The sequence below is a fragment of the Myotis myotis genome, unplaced genomic scaffold (genome assembly GCF_014108235.1).
Source record: "Myotis myotis isolate mMyoMyo1 unplaced genomic scaffold, mMyoMyo1.p scaffold_m19_p_3, whole genome shotgun sequence".
Lineage (NCBI taxonomy): Eukaryota > Metazoa > Chordata > Mammalia > Chiroptera > Vespertilionidae > Myotis > Myotis myotis.
The window spans coordinates 99,559,138-99,583,746 of NW_023416335.1; the positions used below are offsets into that span (position 1 = coordinate 99,559,138).

The following is a 24,609-nucleotide window of genomic DNA, read 5'->3' on the forward strand; positions in this document are numbered from 1 at the left end:
CACATCTCAACATAATAAAAGTCTTATATAGCAAACCTACAGTCAACATCATACTCAATGGGCAAAAACTAAAACCATTTCCCCTAAGAACAGGAACAAGACAGGGATGCCCACTTTCACCAATTCTGTTTGACATAGTATTGGAAGTGCTAGCCATAGCAATCTGACAATAAAAATAAATAAAAGGCATCCAAAATGGAAAACAACAACAACAAGTAAAACTGTAATTATTCACAGATGACATGATATTGTACATAAAAAACACTAAAGACTCCATAAAAAAAAAACAAAAAAACTACTAGACTTAATAAATAAATTTGGCAATATGGCAGGATACAAAACAAACATCCAGAAATCTATGGCTATTTTATACACCAATAATGAACACACAGAAAGAGAAACTAATAAAACAATCCCATTTACCATTGCACCAAAAAAAATTAAGGTATCTAGGAATAAACTTAACTGAGGAAGTGAAAGACCTGTTGTCAGAAAACTACAGGACATTGAAAAAAGAGATAGAAGAAGACATAAAAAAATTGAAGAATATACTATGTTCATGAATTGGTAGAATCAACATAATTAAAATGTCCATACTACCTAAAGCAATCTATAGATTCAATGCAATCCCCATTAAAATACCAATGGTATATTTCACAGACCTAGAACAAACTCTCCAAAATTTCATATGGAATAAAAAAAAGACTCTGAATAGCCACAGCAATTGTGAAAAAGAAGAACAAAGTTGGAGGGATCAAATACCAGATATCAAGCTATATTACAAAGCCACTTTGCTCAAAACTGCCTGATATAGGCTGAAGAACAGACATATAGACCAATGGAACAAAACAGAAAACCCACAAATCAACCCAAGCCATTATACTCAATTATATTTGACAAAGGAGGCAAGAGCATACAATGGAGTCAAGACAGACTCTTCAATAAATGATGTTGCAAAAATTGGACAGATACATGCTAAAAAATGAAACTAGACCACCAACTTACACCATACACAAAAATAAATTCAAAATAGATAAAGTATTTAAACATAAGATGAGAAATCATAAAAATCTTACAAGAATCCATAGGTAACAAAATATCAGACGTAGCAATATCTTTACCAACACAGCTGCTAGGACAATGGAAACTAAGGAGAAAATAAACAAATGGGGCTACATCAAAATAAAAAGCTTCTACACAGCAAAAGAAACCATCAACAAAACAACAAGAAATCCCACTGCATGGGAGAACATATTTACCAATGTTATCTCTGATAACGGTTTAATCTCCAAAATTTATAGGGAACTCATACAACTTAATAAAAGGAAGATAAACAATCCAATCAAAAAATGGGCAAAGACCTAAATAGACACTTTTTGAAAGAGGACATACAGAAGGCCAAGAGACATATGAAAACATGCTCAAAGTCACTAATCATCCAAAAAATGCAAATCAAAACAACTATGAGGTACCATCTCACACCTATCAGAATGGCTATCATCAACAAATCAACAAAGGATAAGTGCTGGGGAGGATGTGGAGTAAACGAAACCCTCATGCACTGTTGGTGGGAATGGAGACTGGTGCAGCCACTGTGAAAAACAGTATAGAGTTTCCTCAAAAAATTAAAGATGGAACTCCCATTTGACCCAGTAATCCCACTTCTAGAAATATATCCCAAGTAATCAGAAACATCAATCAGATAATATATTGCACCGGTATGTTCATAACAGCACAATTTACCATAGCTAAGATTTGGAACCAGCCTAAGTGCTCATCACCAGATTAAGTGGATTAGAAAACTGTGATACATCTACACAATGGAATACTATGCTGCGGTAAAAAAAGAAGGAATTCTTACCATTTGCAACAGCATGGATGGACCTGGAGAGTATTATGCTAAGCTAAATAAGCCAGTAGGAGAAACATAAATGTCACATTATCTCACTCAATATAATGAACAACATAAACTGATGAACAAACATAAAGTCAGAAGCATCAAATAGAAGGTCCAACCTAAAAGGGAAGGTAGGGAGGGGGTGGGGGTGTTAGAGACCAACCAAGGGACTTGTATGCATGAGTATGAGGATAACCAATAGACACAGACAGTATGGGGGTGCTGGAGGGCATGTGCTGGGGTAGAAGGAAGACTTATGTAATACTTTAAACAATAAAGAATTTAAATTAAAAGAAAAGATTATCTCTTCAATAAATGGTGCTGGGAAAACTGGAAAGCCACACACAAATTAATTAAACTGGATTAGAGTTTGTCCCCATGTACAAAAATTTATTCAAAATGGATCAAAGATCTAAATATAAGATCTGAAACAATAAGTTACATAGAAGAAAATATAGGTATCAAATATATGGACCTTGTCATAGAGAAAATTTTTTGAACTTGACCCCAAAGGCAAGGGAATTAAAGGCAAAAATAAATGAATGGGACTATATAAAACTAAAAAGCTTCTGCACAGCAAAAGAAACTGACAACAGAACAAAGAGGCAGCTAACCAGATGGAAGAGGATATTTGCAAACAGTAGCTCTGACAAAGGTTTAATTTTCAAAATATATAAAGAACGCATAAAAGTCAACACCAAACAAACAAATACTAGAATCAAAAAGTGGGCAGAGAACCTGAATAGACACCTCTCCCAAGAAGATCTGCAACCAGTCAATAGATATATGAAATGATGTTCACTGGCAATTAGGGAAATGCAAATAAAAACTACAATTAGCCTGGACAGTGTGGCTCAGTGGTTGAGTATCCATCCATGAACCAGGAAGTCACCATTTAATTGCCAGTCAGTGCACATGCTGTGTTGTGGGCTGGATCCCCAGTAGGAGGCAGCCAATCAATGTTTTTCTCTCATGATGTTTCTATATCTCTATCCCTCTCCCTCTCTCTCTCTAAAATCAATACATATATTTTTAAAAAACTACAATGAGCTGCAATCTCAAACCTATTAGAGTGGCCATTATTAACAAGACAAACAACAAATTTTGGACATTTTGTGGGTAAAAGGAAACCCTAATCACTGCTAGTGGGAATGCAGACTGGTACAATCATTATGGAAAGCAGTCTGGTGATTCCTCAAAAAAATAAGAATAGACCTACCATATCACCCAGCAATCCCTCTCCTGAGTATATACCCAAATAACTCAAAATCATGTATTCACAGTGATATATGCACCCTATGTTTAGTGCAGCATTATTCACTGTGGCCAAGACATGGAAACAACCAAAGTGTCCTGTGATGGATGACTGTATAAAGAAGATGCCATACATATACACAGTGGAATACTACTCAACCATAAGAAAGGATGAAATAGCGCCATTTGCAACAACATGGATGGATCTTGAGACCATTATGCCAAGTGAAATAAGTCAGTCATAAAAAGGTAAGAACCATATAATTTCACTCATCTGTGTAATATAAAACTGAAACTTATGAAGACAAGCAGCAGTGTGGTGATTGCCAGAGAGAAAGAGGCGGGGGGAGAAGGGGGTTCTAATATATGGTGACAGGAGAAGATTTGACTTTGTGTGGTGGACACATGGTGCAATGTACAGATATTGTAACATAGAAATACACACCTGAAACCTATATGTTCATGTTGACCAATGTCACCCCAATAAATTTAATAAAAATAAATAAATGAATAAGAAGACGAGTTCAGCTGTGGGATGTGTTACATTTCAGGTGTTGTGAAATAGTCGTAAGAAAGTTCATAATAGAAAGTTGGAAATATGGTTCTGGAGCTCATGAGAAGAGTCAGCATTAGAGATACATATTTAAAAGGAGGTATACTTAGAGACTGAGTGTGTTGTCAAATATAAACAAACTTGGCTTTGAACTCTGCCTTCAACACTAACTAGCTGTGTGGTCTTGGACAAATTTATCATCAAAGCCTTAATTTCCTTAATTGTAAAATTGGGAAAATTATACATACTTCAAAGGCTTTGCTTATTGCATACCATCTGGTTGCCATTTGTCACCATCACTGTCTACCATCACTATCATTGCTGAAACCATTAAGGTAGATAAACTTGGCTAGGAATAGAGTAATTAAGTAGAAAAAAAAGATTGGGGAATGAATCTTAGGGAACAATTATTAAGGCCTATATGGAACAAGAACACAACTGAAAAAAAAATCAGGAATAGTCAAGGAGGTGGGCCTAAGACCAGGACAGCAAAACACCATGAAGAACAAAGGGGAGAGAATTTCAAGGACGGAATCATCAAAAATGTCAAATGTGCCCTAACCGGTTTGGCTCAGTGGATAGAGCATCAGCCTATGGACTCAAGGGTCCCAGTTCGATTCAGGTCAAGGGCATGTACCTTGGTTGCAGGCACATCCCCAGTAGGGAGTGTGAGGAGGCAGCTGATCGATGTTTCTCTCTCATCGATGTTTCTAATTCTCTATCCCTCTCCCTTCCTCTCTGTAAGAAATAATAAAATGTATTTTAAAAAATGTCAAATGTTACAAAAAAGTTGAGGTGGAAGAAGGGAAAAAATGAAAATATTGGATATAGTAATTGGAAGATTATATTTGTTTAATTGAACTATTTTATATGTGGTAGGAGTAGGAGGCAAATGTAATAGGATTTCAAATTGATATTTTTACCCAAACTCCAATGGGATGTAAATTAGATACTAAAGTGAATTGTGAGATGTAAATTTCAAAGTAGATATAAGCAAAAAATTACATGCCTTAGTTTTCTTACCCACCTCAAAGGTATAAAAGGCTTACGTTATTACAGAGAAAGAAGATTGGTAAGGTTTTCTTTAGAGAGAGCTGCGCTGTGAATTCCCTTATTCTAAAAGATGGGAGTTGCTTCCTTTTGGTTCAGTTGGTGCTTCACTAGGAGATTTGAAGAGCTTAGTCATTGTTGTGTATAGGTAGAGGGATACAGGCGACTGGTGTTTGAATGTTTGGCTCTCATCCTCAAAACTCTGGCAGCAGCATGAAGGCAACTTGGGTGCATTGAGTGCATGGGCTGGTGTAAAGGACATATGAGTGCTTTGATTAATCTGATGGAGTTGGCATGAATCTAATTTAAATTATCCCCAAGAAGACCATCTGAAGCCAACAGGGAGAGTTTTTGAAAACAAATAGAAAGAGAAACATCCAAAGCTGGAAGAAACAGAATTGATGGCATCAAAAAAAGAATATTGGAAAGTTCCCAGTGAGAGTCCCTGAAGAACTATGAAAACACCCATAAGAGAAGCTGGCTTTATGTAACATCTGCTGTCCAAGAGAGCCTAAAGCCATCTTACAACAGTACAGTCAGGTATGGACCTTCTACCTCCCCCTTCCTCATCATCCACTCAACTCCTACTTTACCTATTCTAATCCTGAAAGGATAAAAAACCACAGGGAGGAGGTGAGTGAAAAAGAGAGAAGGTATCGACCTGACCATTTTCCTTTTACTACATCGAGCCTTAGATAGGTATGAAAAAAAACTTCAATTTTGAATGATATTGCCTAGGACTGGATATTTTCAGTTATGAATTAACATGGTGATTTGTAGCTTTAAAAAGTCCATAATACTTTTTACTCTCTTAGGAGGGAGAAGAAAAGTCTTGAGATTGTCCAAGTATCCTTTGGCAAAAGAAGAACCTCTGCCACTGTATAAATTTAAAAGGATAGTGGAAGATATTGTTTACATGAAAAACCCCTCATAATTCTTGTGTTTTCAAAGTATCATTTACCCAAAGATATAAGAAGTGAGCTTCTAGGACTGTAACTTTTTTAAAAAACTGTTGGTAATGGGGGGAAAGAGAGACATATATAATACGTTCAACAATAAATAATTTAAATAAAAAATAAAAAGCTGTTTGCAGAGACAGAAAGGGCATTGCAGTTTGATAAGATGATAGAGATGACTGAAGGCTCTTTTAGGATAAGAGAAATGTAGACATGGCCACAGGTTGAGGAGAAAGAGGCAATAAAGATAGGATAAAACAACGAATCCACAAAAATGATAGGAACGGAGAGCTGATGAGGCAAGTCACAAAGAAGAGTGAACACAAAATCAAAAACACTCTCATTGCCTTTATGAAGGAAAAGACTCTTCTTTCTTGAAAGGTGAGAGAACAAAAGGGAGGAGAAGATGAGTTACAATAATACCTTGGCAGGGCCAGACTAAATGGTTTTGTCAGCCTTATACTTCCCTTAGGCTGGACATTCCCCACCCCTGGTCTAGAGGGAAAGAAAAATAAAATAGTTTATAGTGAATGACTTTGATCATCCCAAGGACTAGGGGAAAGCTCATCTTCTAAGATTGAAGGCAGTAGGTGGTATTTATTATTCTGGAGGGAAGAATTGGGACCACTGTGTACAAGCTAGAGAGAGATTAATTAGGGCTCAATATAAAAAAGAACTTATTAAAAATTAGCACTAGTGGGCAGTGGAATTGGCCTTCTAATAAGTTGTAAGCTTCCAGAAACAGGAGGCTCTAGTTGAAGATAAAAGAACAATGGTTGCAATGCTGTGGGGAGGACTTGTGTATTGGAAGGGAGGGTGAGCTGATGATCTCCAAGACTCTTAATGTACAGGATTCATTTTCAATGTTATATTTTGTAGGATTTGTCTATATCAGTAATTCAGGGGTCACTGATACTGAATACAATAAAAAGAAACTCATGAGGACCAGAAGAGAAAGTATAAAGAAAAGATTACATATGTTATATAATATCATGATTTCCAAAGTAGAAAATCATCTATGTAGCAAAGGAACTACCTTGTCCTTGAGTTAGATTCTGTCTCCAAAGTGCAATATTCTATATGTCTCCATAGCTTGGCAGTGGACTAAAACTAAAAATATCACTGTGTGTTCTGGGAAATTTTATATTTATGCATGAGCTAAAATGTAGCTAAGATGGAGAAAGTCTCCAGAACCCCTGTGGTTTTTCCACTCCTAAGAGGCAAATGAGAACTTGCTAATAAGAGCAAAGCACATTACCAGTGTGTTCTCCATTTGAAACAAAACCCTCTATTTCAAACATCAGGCTTCATTCCATAATCAATGCAATAAGGACTGATTATACCAGATTTTCTGTACAACACTGAAATGTCACAGAAACTTGCAATTATTCAATAAGACAGCTCTAATGTGTTTTTTATAAGAACTGTACATTTCTAGAATTAACATATTGAAACAAAATTTTTCAGCATAAACTACCACACATTTTAAAGAAATCTGCACATAAATTCAATTTAAACTGGTCATATAATCCAGTTAAAATTTCAAATCTATAAAGAATTTCCAGTCTCTTGTGATTCATTAGACATTTTACAGCAATATTTTTTCCAAAGAGATAAAATACACACGAGCAAAAATGAAACATTTTTGCATTCTGAATCCAAATTCAGTATATAAGATCACTTAGCATCTTTATTCATTTATTTATTTATTTTGGGTTTAACTCTAAAATTATTTATTTTCCAATTACAGTTTACAATCAACATTATTTTGTATTAGTTTCATGTGTACAGCATAGTGGTTAAACAACCATATATTTTACAATGTGTTCCCCCCGATAGTTCAAGTAGCCACCTGACACTGTACATAGTAATTGCACCAGTATTGACTATATTCCCTATGCTGTAGTTTACATACCTGTGACTATTTTGTGACTATCAATTTAACTACAAATTTGTAGTTCTTGATCCCTTCACCTTTTCTGCCCAGTCCCCAAACCCCCATTCTCTGTATCTATGAGTCTGTTTTAATTTTTTTGTTTGATTATTTTGTTCTTTAAATTCTATATATAAGTAAAATCATATGATATTTATCTTTCTCTTATTGACTTATTTCACTTAGCATAATACCATCTAGGTCCACAAATACTGTCCTTTGACATCTTTAAACATAAACAATATTAAAAGTCACATTTCATGTAAACATTACTGTTACAATTATTTGTGTCCAGCACATTGCCTGGCTCATGGAAAGTTAGCTTAGCTTATACTATCTAATAAAAGAGAAACATGGTAATTAGCGTACGACCACAACCCTTCCCATTGGCTAATCAGCGAGATATGCAAATTAACGGCCAGCCAAGATGGCAGCCAGCATCCAGGCAGCTGGAAACTAACATGAGGCTTGCTTGCTTCAGTGATGGAGGAAACTAACGTTACCCGCCTACCTTGCCGGCCTCTGAGCTTGCAGTTGGAAACATTGAAACGAAGATAGAAGCTAAACAAAACCCCAGAAACCTGCTTTCAGCTAGCTGGGATTTCAGAGCTGGAGTTATACATTGTTTCGATTACAGAACCCAAACAAACCAGATACCTGCTTTCAGCAGCAGAAGCCTCAGAGCTAGAGCCAGAGCTAAAGCTGGCCCAGAATAAAAAGAAATAAAAGAAAAAAAGGAGCAGTTGGGAGCTTCAGCCCTCAGCCCCTCACCCAGACAGGCCAGGCACCCCAGTGGGGACCCCCACCCTGAAGGGTGTCTGACCAGCTGCAAACAGCCATCATCCTCTCACCCAGGTTGGCGAGGCACCCCAGTGGGGACCCCCACCCTTCAGGTCCACAAATACAGTCCTTTGACATCTTTAAACATAAACAATATTAAAAGTCACACACCCCTTCAGGGTGTGTGACCAGCTGCAAACAGCCATCATCCCCTCACCCAGGCTGGCCAGGCACCCCAGTGGGGACCCCCCACCCTGATCCAGGACACCCTTCAGGGCAAACCAGCCAGCCCCACCCATGCACCAGGCCTCTATCCTATATAGTAAAAGGGTAATATGCCTCCCAGCACCAGGATCAGTGGAGCCACAAGGCTTCCCAGCACCGGGATCAGCGGAGCCACGAGGCCTCCCAGCACCGGGATCAGCGTGACAGGGGGCAGCGCCCAAACCCCCTGATCGCCCTGCAGCACTGTGTGTGACAGGGGGCGGGGCCACAACCTCCTTATCCGCCCTGCTCTGTTCGTGACAGGGGAAGGTGCCCCAACCTCCTGATCAGCCCTGCTCTTTGCCTGATACGGGGGAACTCCCCAACCCGCTGATCGCCCTGTGGCTCTGTGTGTGACAGGGTGTGGCACCCCAACCCCCTGATTGGCCCTGCTCTGTGGGTGATAGAGGGCGGCGCCCCAACCCCTCCCCCCCACGGGTCCTGCTCTGTGTGTGATGGGGTAGAGTCATAACCTCCCCATCGGCCCTGCCCTGAGTGTGACAGTGGCGGCACCCCAACCCCCTGATCTGCCCTGCTTTCTGTGTGACAAGGGGCGGTGCCCCAACTCCCCTATCGCACTATTCTGTGAGTGACAGCGGCGAGCTCCTCAACCCCCTGATGGGTCTTGCTCTGTGCGTGACAGGGCAGAGGTCCCAAACCCCCTGATCGACCCTGCTCTGTGCGTGACAGGGGGGAGCTCCCCAACCCCAGGATCGACCCTGCTCTGTGCGTGACAGGGGGCAGCACCCCAACCCCCGGATTGGCCCTGCTCTGTGTGTAACGGGGTGGCACAGCAACCTCCCCATCGACCCTGCCTTGAGTGTGACGGGGGCAGTGCCCCAACCCCCCAATTGGCCCTACCCTGAGCATGACTGAGGGTGGCATCACAACCTCCCAATCCGCCCTGCTCTGTGCATGACAGGGGGTGACGCCCCAACTCCCCAATCGGCCCTGCTCTGAGCCCAACCATGGGCTGCACCTAGGTATTGGGCCTGCCCTCTGCCACCCGGGAGCAGGCCAAAGCCAGCAGGGTGTTATCTCCTGAGGGGTCCCAGACTGCGAGAGGGCACAGGCCGGGCTGAGGGACCCCCCCTTTCCCCCAAGTGCACAAATTTTGTTGCACTGGGCCTCTAGTCCTATCTAATAAAAGAGAAACATGGTAATTAGCGTACAACCTCTACCCTTCCCATTGGCTCATCAGGGCGATATGAAAATTAACTGCCAGCCAAGATGGCGGCCGGCAGCCAGGCAGCTTGAAACTAACATGAGGCTTGCTTGCTTCAGTGACGGAGGACTCCAACTTCCCTGCCTGCAGCTGCAGGCCTCTGGCTGCAATTCTAAGCAACTATGTTACAAATATAGAAGCTAAACAAAACCCCAGAAACCTGCTTTAGTCCGCAGGGCTTCAGCCAGCAGGATCGCAACATTGTTTCAAATACAGAAGGTAAACAAAGGCCAGAAACCTGCTTTCAGCAGCGGAGGCCTAAGAGCTGGAGCCAAGCCTCAAAGCTAAAGCTGGCCCAGAATAAAAAGAAAAAAAAAAGAAAAAAGGAACAGTTGGGAGCTTCAGTCACCCGCCAGCCTGAAAACAACCCTCGGCCCCTCACCCAGACTGGCCAGGCACCCCAGTGGGGACCCCCACCCTGAAGGGTGGGTGACCAGCTGCAAACAGCCATCATCCCCTCACACAGGCTGGCCAGGCACCCCAGTGCAGACCCCCAGCCTGATCCAGGACACCCTTCAGGGCAAACCAGCCAGCACCCACCCGTGCACCAGGCCTCTATCCTATATAGTAAAAGGGTAATATGCCTCCCAGCACCGGGATCAGCGGAGCCACGAGGCCTCCCAGCACCAGGATCAGCGTGACAGGGGGCAGAGCCCAAACCCCCTGTTCGCCCTGCAGAGCTGTGTGTGACAGAGGGCGGGGCCACAACCTCCCTATCCGCCCTGCTCTGTTTGTGACAGGGGAAGGTGCCCCTACTCCCTGTTCAGCCCTGCTCTGTGCCTGATAGGGCAGAGCTCCCCAACCCGCTGATCGCCCTGCAGCTCTGTGTGTGACAGGGTGCGGCGCCCCAACCCCCTGATCGGCCCTGCTCTGTGGGTGATAGAGGGAGGCGCTCCAACCTCCACCCTAAGGGCGCTGCTCTGTGTGTGATGGGGTCAAGCCATAACCTCCCTATCGGCCCTGCCCTGAGTGTGACAGTGGCGGTGCACCAACCCCCCAATCGGCCCTACCCTGAGCGTGGCTGAGGGTGGCATCGCAACCTCCCAATCCGCCCTGCTCTGTGCATGACAGGTGGCGGCGCCCCAACTCCCCAATCGGCCCTGCTCTGAGCCCGACCAGGGGCTGCACCTAGGAATTGGGCTTGCCCTCTGCCACCCGGGAGCAGGCCTAAGCCAGCAGGGCGTTATCTCCCGAGTGGTCCCAGACTGCGAGAGGGCACAGGCCGGGCTGAGGGACCCTCCCTTCCCCTGAGTGCACAAATTTTTGTGCACCTGGCCTGTAGTTGAATAATAAATGGACGCATAAAAGAATGAATTTTGTTAGTAGTGCTCAAAAACCACTTTGTGAGGAGGCCTGGTTTTTACCCAGATTCTGAACATCTTTCCAGTGTTCCCAGTGAACTGTGGTTTCCTAGCATCAGTTGCTCCAGGACAGATCAGTGTGGCTGTCAAAAATCCCTTGGACCTGGTGGCTGGAGTTTCTCAGTGGTTGAGTGTTGACCTATGAACCAGACAGTCATGGTTCGATTCCAGGTCAGGACACATGCCTAGGTTGCAGGCTCAATCCCCAGTGTGGAGTATGCAGGAGGCAGCCAATCAATGATTCTCTCATCATTGATGTTTCTATCTCTCTCTCTCCCTCTCCCTTTTTCTCTGAAATCAATAAAATGTATATATATACATTTTTTTTAAAAAAAATCCCTTGGACCCAAATTAACAAGGACATAAGGGCTGGGACTCCTGAACATTGTCAGTTGTAGAAGTCTGAATGGTTCTAAATGTGATTTGGTTAATCTTCCAGAGATTCCCTCCAGAGCAGGGTGAATATCTTCAAAGGTCCTAAATTCCTCTTCACTCCACCACAGGAATAAAAGTGAGAGTGAGAAGAAAGCAACAGATAATCACTTTTTTGTTCTCAAGAGTACCAAAAACAAATCTTGGTGGCATCTGCCTCCAATTAAGCTTTGCAAATGAATCTACGTGATGGAGTGCAGCTGCAATCCACTAGGAGATATATTTCAGCCGAGGTGTCACTCACTAACATCAGTCACTAAGTAATAAGGAACACAGTTTTGAACGTGCTTTTACATTTATTATCTTATTTGAGGTCCATTACAATTCAGGGAAAAAAATGGTGTTTTACAGAATAGGAAGCAGGTGTGGAGATTTAGAGACCACACAGCAAGTAGGACATAGAGCTTGGACCAGACCTGTGTCTTCTAACCTTATTCCAATACTGTTTCTACTGTTTCAGCTTCTAACCCTGTTTTCCTTTCACCCAGAATTGGGGAGAGCAATTAGGATCCTGTGGTGAGTGATGCCTGAGGTCACTTGTCTCATCTCTTTCAGGACATGAGTCTCTGGAAAGTGGTCAGAATGAAACATTTCTAGAGACATTTACCAAGCAGATTCTGGGGACCCAACTCCATGGGGGTCCATCAGAGCAGCTGAGGAAATGTTTCTTCTAGAATCACATAACCAGGAAGAACCTGTACTCAGATGGGTCTATCTGGTGCAGAGAGAAACTGGATTGGCATTCTGCAGAGACACTATGCACACACACATGCACACACACACACACACACACACACACACGTGGACACTCACACGTGGACACATAGAGTAGCCAAAAAGTCTTAGAGCAGTTTTAAACTTTCATAATTTCAGAAGCATAAATGTCACAAACTTACAAAATAACATCATGTGAGAGTTCAATTATTTAAATTTCTTCTATACTTCTATACCAGTTTTGTGAATTTTTATTGACATTCACGAAATTCATGCACTGGCTGGGGGAGGGAGGGTCCCTCAGCCCAGCCTGCACCTTCTTGCAGTCCAGGAGCCCTCAGGGGATGTCCCCATGGGGAGTGGGCCTAAGCCGGCATTTGAACATCTGTAACACTGCCTTGGAGGCGGGAGAGGCTCCCACCACTGCTGCTGTGCTTGCCAGCCATGAGCCCGGTTGCTGGCTGAGCGGTACTCCCCCTGTGGGAGTGCACTGACCACCAGGGGGCAGTTTCTGCATTGAGCATCTGTCCCCTGGTAGTCAGTGTGTCATTCTGCCATTCAGTCGATTTGCATATTAGCCTTTTATTATATAAGATGATATACTTATATTACATACAGTAAATGAGCCACAATAAGCCTGCAGTGAACTAAAGTTAATTTTCATATGTGCTACTGTTAAAACTACATTGATGTTAACCAAGCTTGTAGAACTGGCTTTTTTAAAAAATAAAAATCCTCAGAGCATTACTTTTTGTTTGTACCAATTCAGTTTTATCTTCTTAGAAACTACCTCCTATAAAAATCCTTGTGAATTCTCATCTTGTCTTCTGCCGCATTAGCTTCCCTCCCATATGACTTCATCCACACACCATCAACTTTTCGAGTGGGCATTTCTAACAATACTGAATGATACAGAACCCAAACCAGAACCCTGTGCTACGACTCTCATCAAACAAACAACCCCTCCCTTCAGAGACATTAAGAGCCAATTTTAACAGAGGTCTCCTCCAGCACATTTGACAAAGACCTGGAAATCAGTACCTTTTGGACAAGGCAGCTCAATTAAAATTACAACCACCTCTAGCATTCAGACCATATATTTTCATCTTAGTCAAAGGGGCTCAGACCGCCCACAGCATTCATTCCTCTGATCCATCAGGTGATACTACCTATAAAAGGTCAGATGAGAGGCAACCTTGTCACAGATCTTTTGTTTATGTATTCTACTAATGAATATATAGCTATAGCTGTGCAAATCTAAAGACAGGTCAAAGCAAACAAATAGAAATGTGTTTACTTACGACAAGTTCAAACAACATTTGTGGTGGAATAAATTGTGTCTTTCCCAAAGTTATGTTGAGGCCTATACATGTGACCTTACTTAGAAATAGGGTCTTTGTAGATGTCATCATGTTATAATGAGGTCAGGCTGGATTAGGGTGGACCCTAATTCAATAACCGGTGTCCTTATAAGAAGAAGCAATTTTGTACACAGAGAGAGGCCATGTGAAAATGGAGGCAGAGATCAGAGTGATGCTGGGACAAACCCAGGGATGCCAAGGATTGCTGGCAACCACCGGAAACCAGAGCATGTGGGAGCATAGTGTTTCCCATACTTTGATTTTTAACTTTTGGCCTCCAGAATTGTCCTAGAATCAATTTCTATTGTTTTAAGCCCCCAGTTTGTGGAACTTTGTTATACCAGCCCTAGGAAACTTAAACATTTAAGCAAAAATATGTATATTTAAAGCCATGCCTATTAACATCAGAATCAAGAGCACTAATAAATTAGTTAAAACAAAAGAGGATGACAGATATTTAGGCCTGGTAGGGTTGAGGTGAGTGGGTGAAGAAATTGGCCAAGCAAATTTGGGGACATCAGTGTTGAGGCTGGGGGTTGGGTCGACAAAAGTTGACATCCTGTGACAGACTCATCACCAAGGAGTTAATTGTCCCTCCCAGGTGTGAGGCAGGCATTTCTCAACAAAATCTTGCCACTTTTTAATGGCAACAAATAAAAAATTTGTCAACTTATCATCAATATATAGGCAAAACCAGGTTAAGCTTCTTGTCTCCAATTTGGCATTTTCCTGGATGATATTTCATCATTCTAAATTAGCAAGCCATGCTGGAGAAGGATCTGTTGGCCTATCTGTCTTTCTATATAGAACTGTATCCACCATTTTTGAAGGTGCTGAGACTCCACTCATTGATGATGATATCGCTAAAACAGTTATATTTTGAGCTGGAAACAGGAAGGTGTTTTTGTGGGTTGTTTGTTTTTTGTTTTGTTTTGTTTTGTTTTTGTTTTTTTCCAGGTGAAAACTTAGGGGAGGAAGGAGGCTCCTTACAGTTTCTAATATTGCTATGGCTCTAGTATAGCCCCATGAAATACAAGTATTTAATGGTAAACTTCTCACTGGTTAGACCTTAAGAGCCACTTCCAGGAACTTTTCCAGCAGTAATTAGGGGGATGTATTGTTGCTAATCCTGAACACACTGGGAGGCAGGTTAATTTTGAAAGATAAAATAAAAGTACTGCCTTGCAGCAAAAGGCCACTTCTTGGAACCATTAAATCAAGCACAGTACTGGGTAAGTATTAATTCTTAAGATGTCCGTATCAGCAGCGGTACAGGAAGCTACTCGGAACAGGCCAAATGAAGCCTCAATGTGCAAATGCCATTTAGCAAGTACATATAAGCTATGCTAAATTATGCTCAGAGCACTTTCTAGAAGATTCAAATTTTAATATATTAGCATTAAAACATGGCGTACAAGCAACAGGGAAATTGCAGTTGTCAACATGTGATTTTAGTTTCAGGGTTAAGTTCATCCAAGAAAATAAAATTTTAATTTAGATTCTCTCCCCCTCCCCAATCCACATGCTTCTTTTAGGACGGGGGGCGGGGGGGCGGAGAACACAGTTACTCAGCAAATATATTTCACATCAAGAAATAAGGTATATTCATCAGGAGAAAGGATGTGAAGTTCTCACTTTCTCTCTCAAACAGTTTGAAGTGGGCCTGCAAAGGGCCAAACCACAAATTATGGGCAAGTTGTCCTGATGTGCACTGCTGTGCCAATAGAGAGATAGATAAATACTTAGATAGATAGGTAGATAGATAGATAGATGAATAGATAGATAGATAGATAGATAGATAGATAGATAGATAGATAGACAGACAGTCAGACAGACATAGATACACAAATAGAGATAGGGAGAGATCTGTGTGAATCCTTTTTAATGAGAAAGGATTCTAACATGGGGTAGAAAGAGACTGGGGACTTGGGAACCCCAGGCCAACTCTGCTGATGTGAAACAGCTGTATTCCAGTTCCAGTCTGATAGGTTGTTTTCTATATCAAATCAACAAATGAAACTTTCATTTCAGAATGCATCTGGTCTCTCAGACCATTCTATTAGAAGCATCTATTTTCTTTAAATTGAAAGTCAAGACAGTTTATTTTTTTTCAAAATTATGCTGTCAGCTCTTCTGCCTGACCCCTAACATTCATTTGTTCCATACAGTGGCAAAGCTGCCTGAAGAAGGGTTGGGATGGGTAGAGGTCTCTCCCTAAATCTTTGCCCCCAAAGGGCATGCCTATTAGAGATGACAGAACATATTTAGCAAAGAAAACTTATTTATAAGAAAAGAGGTATCAAACCACTCTTCCAGCTAAAAAATTTGAACCAAAATAACTTCAATCTTTCAAATGACACATCTATATATACTTTTATTGGGCATTTGAAATTTTCACAATAAAGAGGTAACCTTTCTTATTCTTATCCCTCCCTATACATTCTACATCACTTTTAAATGATGAAATAATTACAGTATGTTTAAATGCATGTAACTGATATGTATATATGCATATAATATAGATACTCTATGTGAATACACATCAGCAGTGTTAGAGCAGAAATATTACATCACTCATCATATTATGTTGGTGCTCATGTATTTCCCATCCATTTTGCTAAAAGCTTACTAATTTGTTTAATTGAATTTGTCTAGGCAAAACATTCATTCACTTCAAAAATCATTTCCAACTAGCTAGAATTTGAATTGTCAATAAGTATGTAACATTTCCCTAATTAAATTAGAGGTAAGATTATCATGGAAAGGCCTCTTTAATAACTTTTCACATGATGCTGTTAAGGTTCTGAGATGATTTATAATATTAAAAAAAAACATCATTCTTGAGTCACAACCTTTCATATTCATTTCCTAAGATGTGTCTTTCCCTGTTTATCAACGGTCCCTTTTTTACATTTCATTTTTAATGGAAGTAAGCCACACTACTCTTTTTTTTTTTTTTTAACCCTCGCAGATGGTGATGACATAAACTTCTGAAATGTTAAAAAAAGGGGGGGCACCAAGTCACTTTCCTAGTTAGGAACTAAAGGAAGTCACCTGAAAGACGAGCCTAGAAACATACTCAATAATTTTATGATTATAAATATCTCAAATATAAATTTTGAGGAAAATATACAGTTAAAATGTAGAAATCCACACCATGATTTTTATAGAACATCATTTTAGTTATTAAGTGGTTATAAATTAGCCATTCATCATTGACCCTTCTAAATTATGTAACCTTTCCAATTATCATTTCATCTGTTTTCTATATAAAAAAAAATCAAAGAAATTCAAGGTATGGAAAAGACATACTGGATGAGGATCTGAAACTGATTTGGTAGCTTTAGAGTTGACATGATCTTGGCCTGGTGCAGCTCATTTTGGAAAGCTGCCTCAAATTTCCCCTGGTTTTGAACTTTTTTTTTTCCTTACCACTTTCATCTAGCAAGAAATCATCCTGGTAACGGAACTTCTCTGGTCCACATGCAATAAAAATGTCATCGTCACCAAAAAAGTCCTGAAGGCACATCACCTACAAGAGAAAAGCACTGCACTCAGCAAGGGGTCAGCAGAACAGCAATTACTACAATGCACCAGCAAGTCAACATCTGCATGAAACCACTTCCTGTCTAATGCAATCAACAGGGCAGCTTCTCCACAGGAATTTCAAAGGAAGGTCTCCAGCATCTGTTACTAGTAAGAAACATGTTATGTTGCAGTTGTGCAGGAAGATGGGGTGAGGAAAATAGAACTATTAACTGTCACATTTATTACTTGATGTATCAATAGGCTCAGAGGTAATATCCCTTTATTTTTATAATAGAGAGAATGCAGCAACATGTGGAAAAGGAGCACCCTTTTTTCCTTCTGAATATAATATTCCTTGATAGCAATAAAAGTCAGCATATGATTTCAGCAACAAATATGTTTTTTAGTAACTGATGCCATAATATGTACATGATGTTCACTGGGGTGACAACAGAAGAAAAATAGCTGTATCATAACATGAATATAAATATATCCTTTAGACCCCTTCTACATCTAGTTGAGACAAAAATGTAAACCTTCATAATAATAGAAAAATAATATAAAAAAGACAGTTATTACTGAGATTTAGATATACAGACGAAGATAACTATATGCCCATTACTCAAGCTATGCTCAAATTTAAAATGCTCATTTTATCTAACTTCTCATAGTCAGGTAAAAAGCAAGTTTTCAAACAACCTTTTGATAGTTATTCAACCTACAATTCTTCAATAACTTTGAGAGCTAAATGCCATTTTTCAAGTAAATGTGGTCAAAATGAATAATTTCAAGCATATTGATCTCTGTCTTTGGATATACGATGTACTATTTTGTTCACAATGTGTATAATGCCAACACAAGGCACTGTAAACACTGCTGATTTCTATCTCATTTCAATTTCTTGTGACCATTTGGAGCAAATCCTAAAGCAGCCAATTAGAGGCACACATTCAGACTGTAGGAAACAGACTTTCTAATAGCATTTCCCTTGGATATCTGAGAACCATAGTCAAACCTTCCTGGGGTGTTAGAGTTTTTGGCCTGTGTTTACTATTAGGTCCTCCCTTGTTTGTAGTTTCATTTGCAGGGTCTCTCTGGGGTTCCACTCTTTGTCAATCCTTGGTGACACTACCCTGACACATCCAGGAGCTATAAGACTTACAATAGTAAGGTGGGAGAACAAAACATTATTTAAAGTCCCTAAATGCAAATATGTATAGGTTCCAGATAGTTTTTCCAATTAATCTCTCATTTCCAAATAATCACTTGGCTGTAGTTTTAAGAATGAAATTTCTATAACAGTTTGATAATAAGCATTAAGTATGAATGAGGTACTACCTTGGTCGTCAGTGCTTACTCTGTCTGTAAGGCTTGACAACATAGGTGACTTAAGAGGAACATTGTAATTATCAAGGAAGATGGACTGAGGGTCTTCAATAGCAGTGTCAGAAGCTCCAATCTTATGCTCAGGTTAAAAACATGTTCTTTGCATTCAGAACCTACTGTCTATTTTACCACTCTCTTTCATTCTGATTCCAGCCATGACCCTGTTCATCTTTACATTCAAGACACAGCTCCCCTACCCAGCTTTCTTGGTCAGTGTTGGTGTCATCTTATCCAACCTCATACAGGCCATTTTCATTCTATCTGCATAAATCTGTATTGTCCCTATATATACTAGTTATCATATAGAATGTACATAGGAAATGAGTAAGACATAGTCATTCCCTCAGGCAAAAAACTGTGAACAATTAACCCTAAAGAGCATATTTCCTAAAGTGTGGGTTGTTAATAGTTTCTGTGCAAATAGACTTGGGAAATACTGAGTTTATCAGATATAGACAGGTGACTTCTGAAAACACTTAATGTGCTAATGTACATCACAACTCCAAAAAGGAGATAGAAAGATTCAGTATTTTCCAAAATTATTTGATTCCAGAACTCTTTTCTCATACAGCAACCATAGGTGAAAAGAACTCTGGGAATACACAAAACAAAGAACAGTTACCCACTCTCCTCGTAGGCAGCATTATTTCTCTAGCTGTTTGTTTTTTTGTGTTGTTTTTACTAATGCAAACATTTATAATGGGCCTACTCTGTGCCAGGCTATGTGCCAAACATTTGATGACAAATTTCTGATAGATGAAAAGTATTGTTTTCAAAAGGAAATTGTCCTTTCTTTCTATGTATTCTCATCACTTGCATTTTAGAACATCAGATTGCTAAGCAGATTACATTCATATATGTGTGTATGTTCTATGCTACTGCTAAGAGAACAAATAATACAGGGTGGATCAAAAGTAGATTTACAGCCCTAGCCAGTTTGGCTAAGTGGATAGAATGTTGGCCAAGAGACTAAACTGTCCCAGGTTCAATTCTTGTCAAGGGCACGTACCTCATTTGCCGGCTCGATCCCTAGTCCTGGTCAGAGAGTATGTGGGTGGCAACCAATTGATGTCTCAGATCAATGTTTCTCTCTCACATCGATGTTAGAGAGAGTCCTTTCCACTCTCTCTAAAAATCAGTGGAAAAATATCCTCGGGGGGGATTACCAATAACAAAAAAGTAGATTTTTAGTTGTGAGTACACAAAACAGAGTTTATTCTTGTATTATTATTACTGAGGCCTGATGCATAAAATTCATGTAAGAGTAGGCATTTCTTCCCCTGGCTGCTGGCACCGGTTTCCCTCTGGCACCTGGGACCAAGGCTTCCCTCTAGCAGCCGGGATCTGGGCTTCCCTCGCAGCCCCAGCTTCGTCTGGAAGGTCATCTGGAAGGATGTCCAGTCTAATTAGCATATTACACTTTTATTATAACAGATTATACTAGAGGCCTGGTGCACAAAATTCATGCACTTGGGGGGGGGGGGCTCAGCCTGGCCTGCGCCCTTTTGCAGTCTGGGAGCCCTCGGAGGATGTCCAACTGCCTAAACCAGCAGACTGACATCCTTAGCACTGCTGTGGAGGTGGGAGAGGCTCCCGCCACCACCACTGCGCTCACCAGCCATGAGCCCAGCTTCTGGCTGAGAGGTGCTCCCCACTGTGGGAGTGCACTGACCACCATGGTTCAGCTCCTGCATTGAGCATCTACCCCCTGGTGGTCAGTGCACATCATAGCAACTGGTCGTTCCACCATTCGGTCTATTTGCGTATTAGCCTTTTATTATATAGGATTATTTTCCATACAAATAATTGTAAGCCTACTTTTGCCCCACCCTGTATTATCAAGACTATAACTCGCATAAGCAGGTTGTCAGCCAACTGTTTTCCAACATGTACCAATGACCATCCTCCAAACAAAGAACAGAATAGACAACCATTCAGCTTGGACAGTTTAGTTATAATTCTGTAGGAAAGTGGGAAATGAAACATAATGAACTTCTGATGTTGCTTCCAAATCCAGGATTCCAAGAACATAAAAGAAATGTGGTGATTGCTAAGGAAAAGTAACTGTCATCACCCAGTACAAAACAATAAGGAAAAGTCATTTCAGTCTCAAGCAACATGTATTCATTTACCTCTCAATGTTCAGTGACTGAAATCAAAGAATTTGTTGAACTATCAGAAACTGTGATGTTTTCTGTGTTCTCTGCTCTGGTATCATTTAGCAATTTCTCTGCTCACAACCTCCCACTAGAGAAGGTAGATATGGTCAGTAGATGAAATTCAAATTTATAAAACTCTCTCTTGTTAGAAGCCTTGGTAAAAGACTTGATAGCAGAAGTGCCTTCAACACAAGCTTACAATAAAGAAGGATTTAGAATAATCTGTGCACTTCAGTTATCTATACTCTGTCATTGATCTAAAAGTAGCTATACTGTATTCACTTTACACTAAAGGTAGCTATAGTGTAACAAAAAAGAATCACAGAGAAGCACTTACAACCATTTTCTCCAGCACACTGGTGTGCTGCAAGGATTTTTAAAAATGCAATACCTGACTATTTAGTCAGGGCACTGACTTCTTTTCCCTTAGATTGTCAAAAGAAAAATGACAATAGCCAACACAATAGCCATCATGTGAATGAATGAAAATTATACCTATTTTGCCCTGGCCGTGTTGCTCAGTTGGTTAGAGCATCGTTCTGTACACCAAAGGTTTAGGGTTTGATTCCTGGTCAAGGCACATACCTTGGTAGGTTGTGAGTTCAGTCCCTGGTTGGGGCACATATTGGAGGCAACTGACAGATGTTTCTCTCTCACATTGATGTTTCTCTCCTTTTCTCTCCCCCTTTCTCTCTAAAATCAATAATTAACATATCCTCAGTGGGGGAACCAAGATGTCAGCATAGGTTAATGCTGGTACTCGGATTCTCCCACAACCACATCAAAATTACAAGTAAAATACAAAACAACTATCATGCAGAACCGCCAAAAATCTGGCTGAATGGAAATCCTGAAACTAGAGAAGTAAAGAAGCACATTGAGACTGGAAGGAAGGGTGGAGGTGTGGAATGGCTGGTCTGACACCCACTTGTGGTGTGTTTTTAATCAGGAGGGATATCTTAGTTAAGGAGGCTTCCAGGGAGGAGGAAAGGGTCCCAGCCCCACACCAGACCCCTCAACCCACTGTTTCTGAGCCAGGAAGAGAAGTTCCCGTAACTTTGAGCTATAAAAACCAGTGGTGATTGTGGCTGAGTGACACAGAGACTACTAGAGTCCCAGGAAGTTTCTCTTAAATATCCAGCATATGGACCTACTTGGACTCACTCATTCTGGGCTCCAGCACTGTGTCAGCAGCTTGAAAGAATCCAGGAACATGTGGGAAGGAACTAAATTTTCTGGTATCAGGGCAAGGACTTTGGAGCAACTTTCTCCTAGGCAAAAAGGCTGGGACTTCCCCACTACAGAGATGACTGAGTCCCCATCAACCTGGCCCACACAGTTCTTCCCACCCTAGTGATTCTCTAACATCCCATCCCCCCAATTTTCAGCTTTACCCAAGTTGTTTGCAGTGTCTTTTACATATGAATGGCCTGTTCTGGCTCAGGCTTCAGACTTTCCTAAAATCTCTCAAACAAGCAGCAGCTAGACACATGTGTCTCCTATCTCTCTATAAGTGGCCCCAGACCTGGCACTAGCAGCAGCTTGCCAAGATTCACAGCTTGGACTATCTTGGGCATCTCTAAGCCCAACATAGGTTGCAGTCATCTGTAGCGTGCTCTGTAGCTCATGCCAGGTGGCCCCAGGCAGACCACAGGCAGTGGCTGACTTTGCACCTCCCAAGAGGCCCTAGAGCCAGTACACCTGATGGACAGCTTCAGACCACACTAGATTACAACTCTACTGTATCCATGAACAACACGCTCAAGGGGTGGACTCAGTGAGCACCAAAGCCCCACTGAAGCAAGTCCTGCTCCATAGGGGTGTCTTCTGCACAGCAACTCTTCCACTGTAGTGGCAACTGGTCTCACAGCCAGTTGGCATGGAGGTCAATTCCTCCCAGTGACAACAACAGCAATCAAGGCTCAACTACAACAGGACAGTGCACACAGCCCATACAGGGGTGCAGCTAGAGTGCCAAGCTCAGGTGACTGGGGAGGTTGAGTCACTAGACCCTACAGGACACTTACTACACAAAGCCACTCTACCAATTTCAGGAGACATATCAGCTCTACCTAATACATAGAAACAAACACAGGGAAGCAGTCAAAATGCAGAGACAAAGAAACATGTCACAAATGAAAGACAGATGAAATCTAAAAACAAACAAAACACACACACACAAAAAAAAACCTAAATGAAATGGAAGCAAACAAAGTGCTAGTTATAGAGTTCAAAACTATGGTTATAAGGATGCTCAAGGATCTTAATGAGAGCTTCAAGGAACTTAGTGAGAATGTTAAGGTACTTTGTGACAATTTCAAGAAAATTAGTGAGAACATCAAAGACATGAAAAAGGACTAGTCAGAAATGAAGAATACACTAACTGAAATGAAGAACAGTTTACAGGGAATCAACAGTGGAGTAGAGGATGCCAAGAATCAAATCAGTAATTTGGAATATGAGGAAGCCAAAAAACAACCAATCAGAAGAGCAAAAATAAAATAGAATTCAAAAATATGACCATAGTGTAAGGAGCCTCGGGACAACTTCAGGTGTACCAGCATTTGCATCATGGGGGAGCAGGAAGGAGAAGAAAGAGAGCAAGATATTGAAACCCTATTTGAAGAAATAATGACAGAAAACTTCCCCTACCTGGTGAAAGAAATAGACATACAAGTCCAAGAAACCCAGAGAGTCCCCAACAAGAGGAACCCAAAGAGGCCTGCACCAAGACACATCATAATTAAAATGCCAAAGGTTAAAGACAAAGAGAGAATATTAAAAGCAGCACGAGAAAAGCAGTTAGTTAGCTACAAGGGAGCACCCATACAGCTGGCAGCTGATTTCTCAACAGAAACTTTGCAGGCCAGAAGAGAGTGGCAAGAAATATTGAAAGTGATTAAAAGCAAGGACATATAACCAAGATTACTCTATCCAGCAAAACTATCATTTAGAATTTAAGTCAAATAAAGAGCTTCACAGACAAGCAAAAGCTAATGGAGTTCATCACTATCTATCTAACCAGTATTATATGAAATGTTGAAGGGTATTCTTTAAGAAGAAAAAGATAAAAAAAAAAGATAAAAATTATGAACAATAAAATGGCAATGAATACATATCTATCAACAATTGAATATCAAAATAAATGAACAAGGAATCTAATGAACAAAAAAAACCCCTGATGAATAAAATAAAACCCAAGATATGGAAACATGGAACAGACTGATGAATCTCAGAGGGAAGTGGAGAAGGAGTCAGGAAGAGATTAACTAAAGAACTTATATGCTTATGTCCATTACACATGGACACAGACAATAGGGTGAAGGCCTGGGGTGGCGTGGGATCTGGGTGGAAGAGGTCAAGGGGGGGAGGTCAAAGGAGGGAATATCTTCGATACTCTCAACAATAAAGATATTTTTAAAAAGAAAACATATCCTCGGGTGAGGATTAAAATATTATACCTATTATTGTGTATCAGATTGGCAAAAGATATACATTTTTTGGTTTACTGCAGAATTTTAGTAATTAGTTTATGTGTGCCATGAGATGAAAAAGGTTTAAAATCACTGTTCTAGGCCAATTATAATTTGTGAATTTTCCCTTACCAGCGGTTCTCAACCTGTGGGTAGCGGACAATGAAAATACATCCTGCATATCAGATATTTACATTATGATTCATAACAGTAGCAAAATTACAGTTATGGAGTAGCAATGAAAATAATTTTATGGTTGGGGGTCACCACAACATGAGGAACT

At 40.7% G+C, this 24,609-nt stretch overlaps 1 protein-coding gene across 4 annotated transcripts in view; it reads right to left on the reverse strand.

Moving 5' to 3' along the window:
• Positions 1–24,609, reverse strand: part of DCLK1 (doublecortin like kinase 1) — a 553,061-nt gene that overhangs the window by 227,568 nt on the left and 300,884 nt on the right. For all 4 annotated transcript variants that reach the window (XM_036299715.1, XM_036299714.1, XM_036299717.1 and 1 more), the window contains exon 4: positions 17,213–17,312. In XM_036299715.1, coding sequence (XP_036155608.1) covers positions 17,213–17,312 — 100 coding nt within the window. The remainder of the gene's footprint in view (positions 1–17,212; positions 17,313–24,609) is intronic.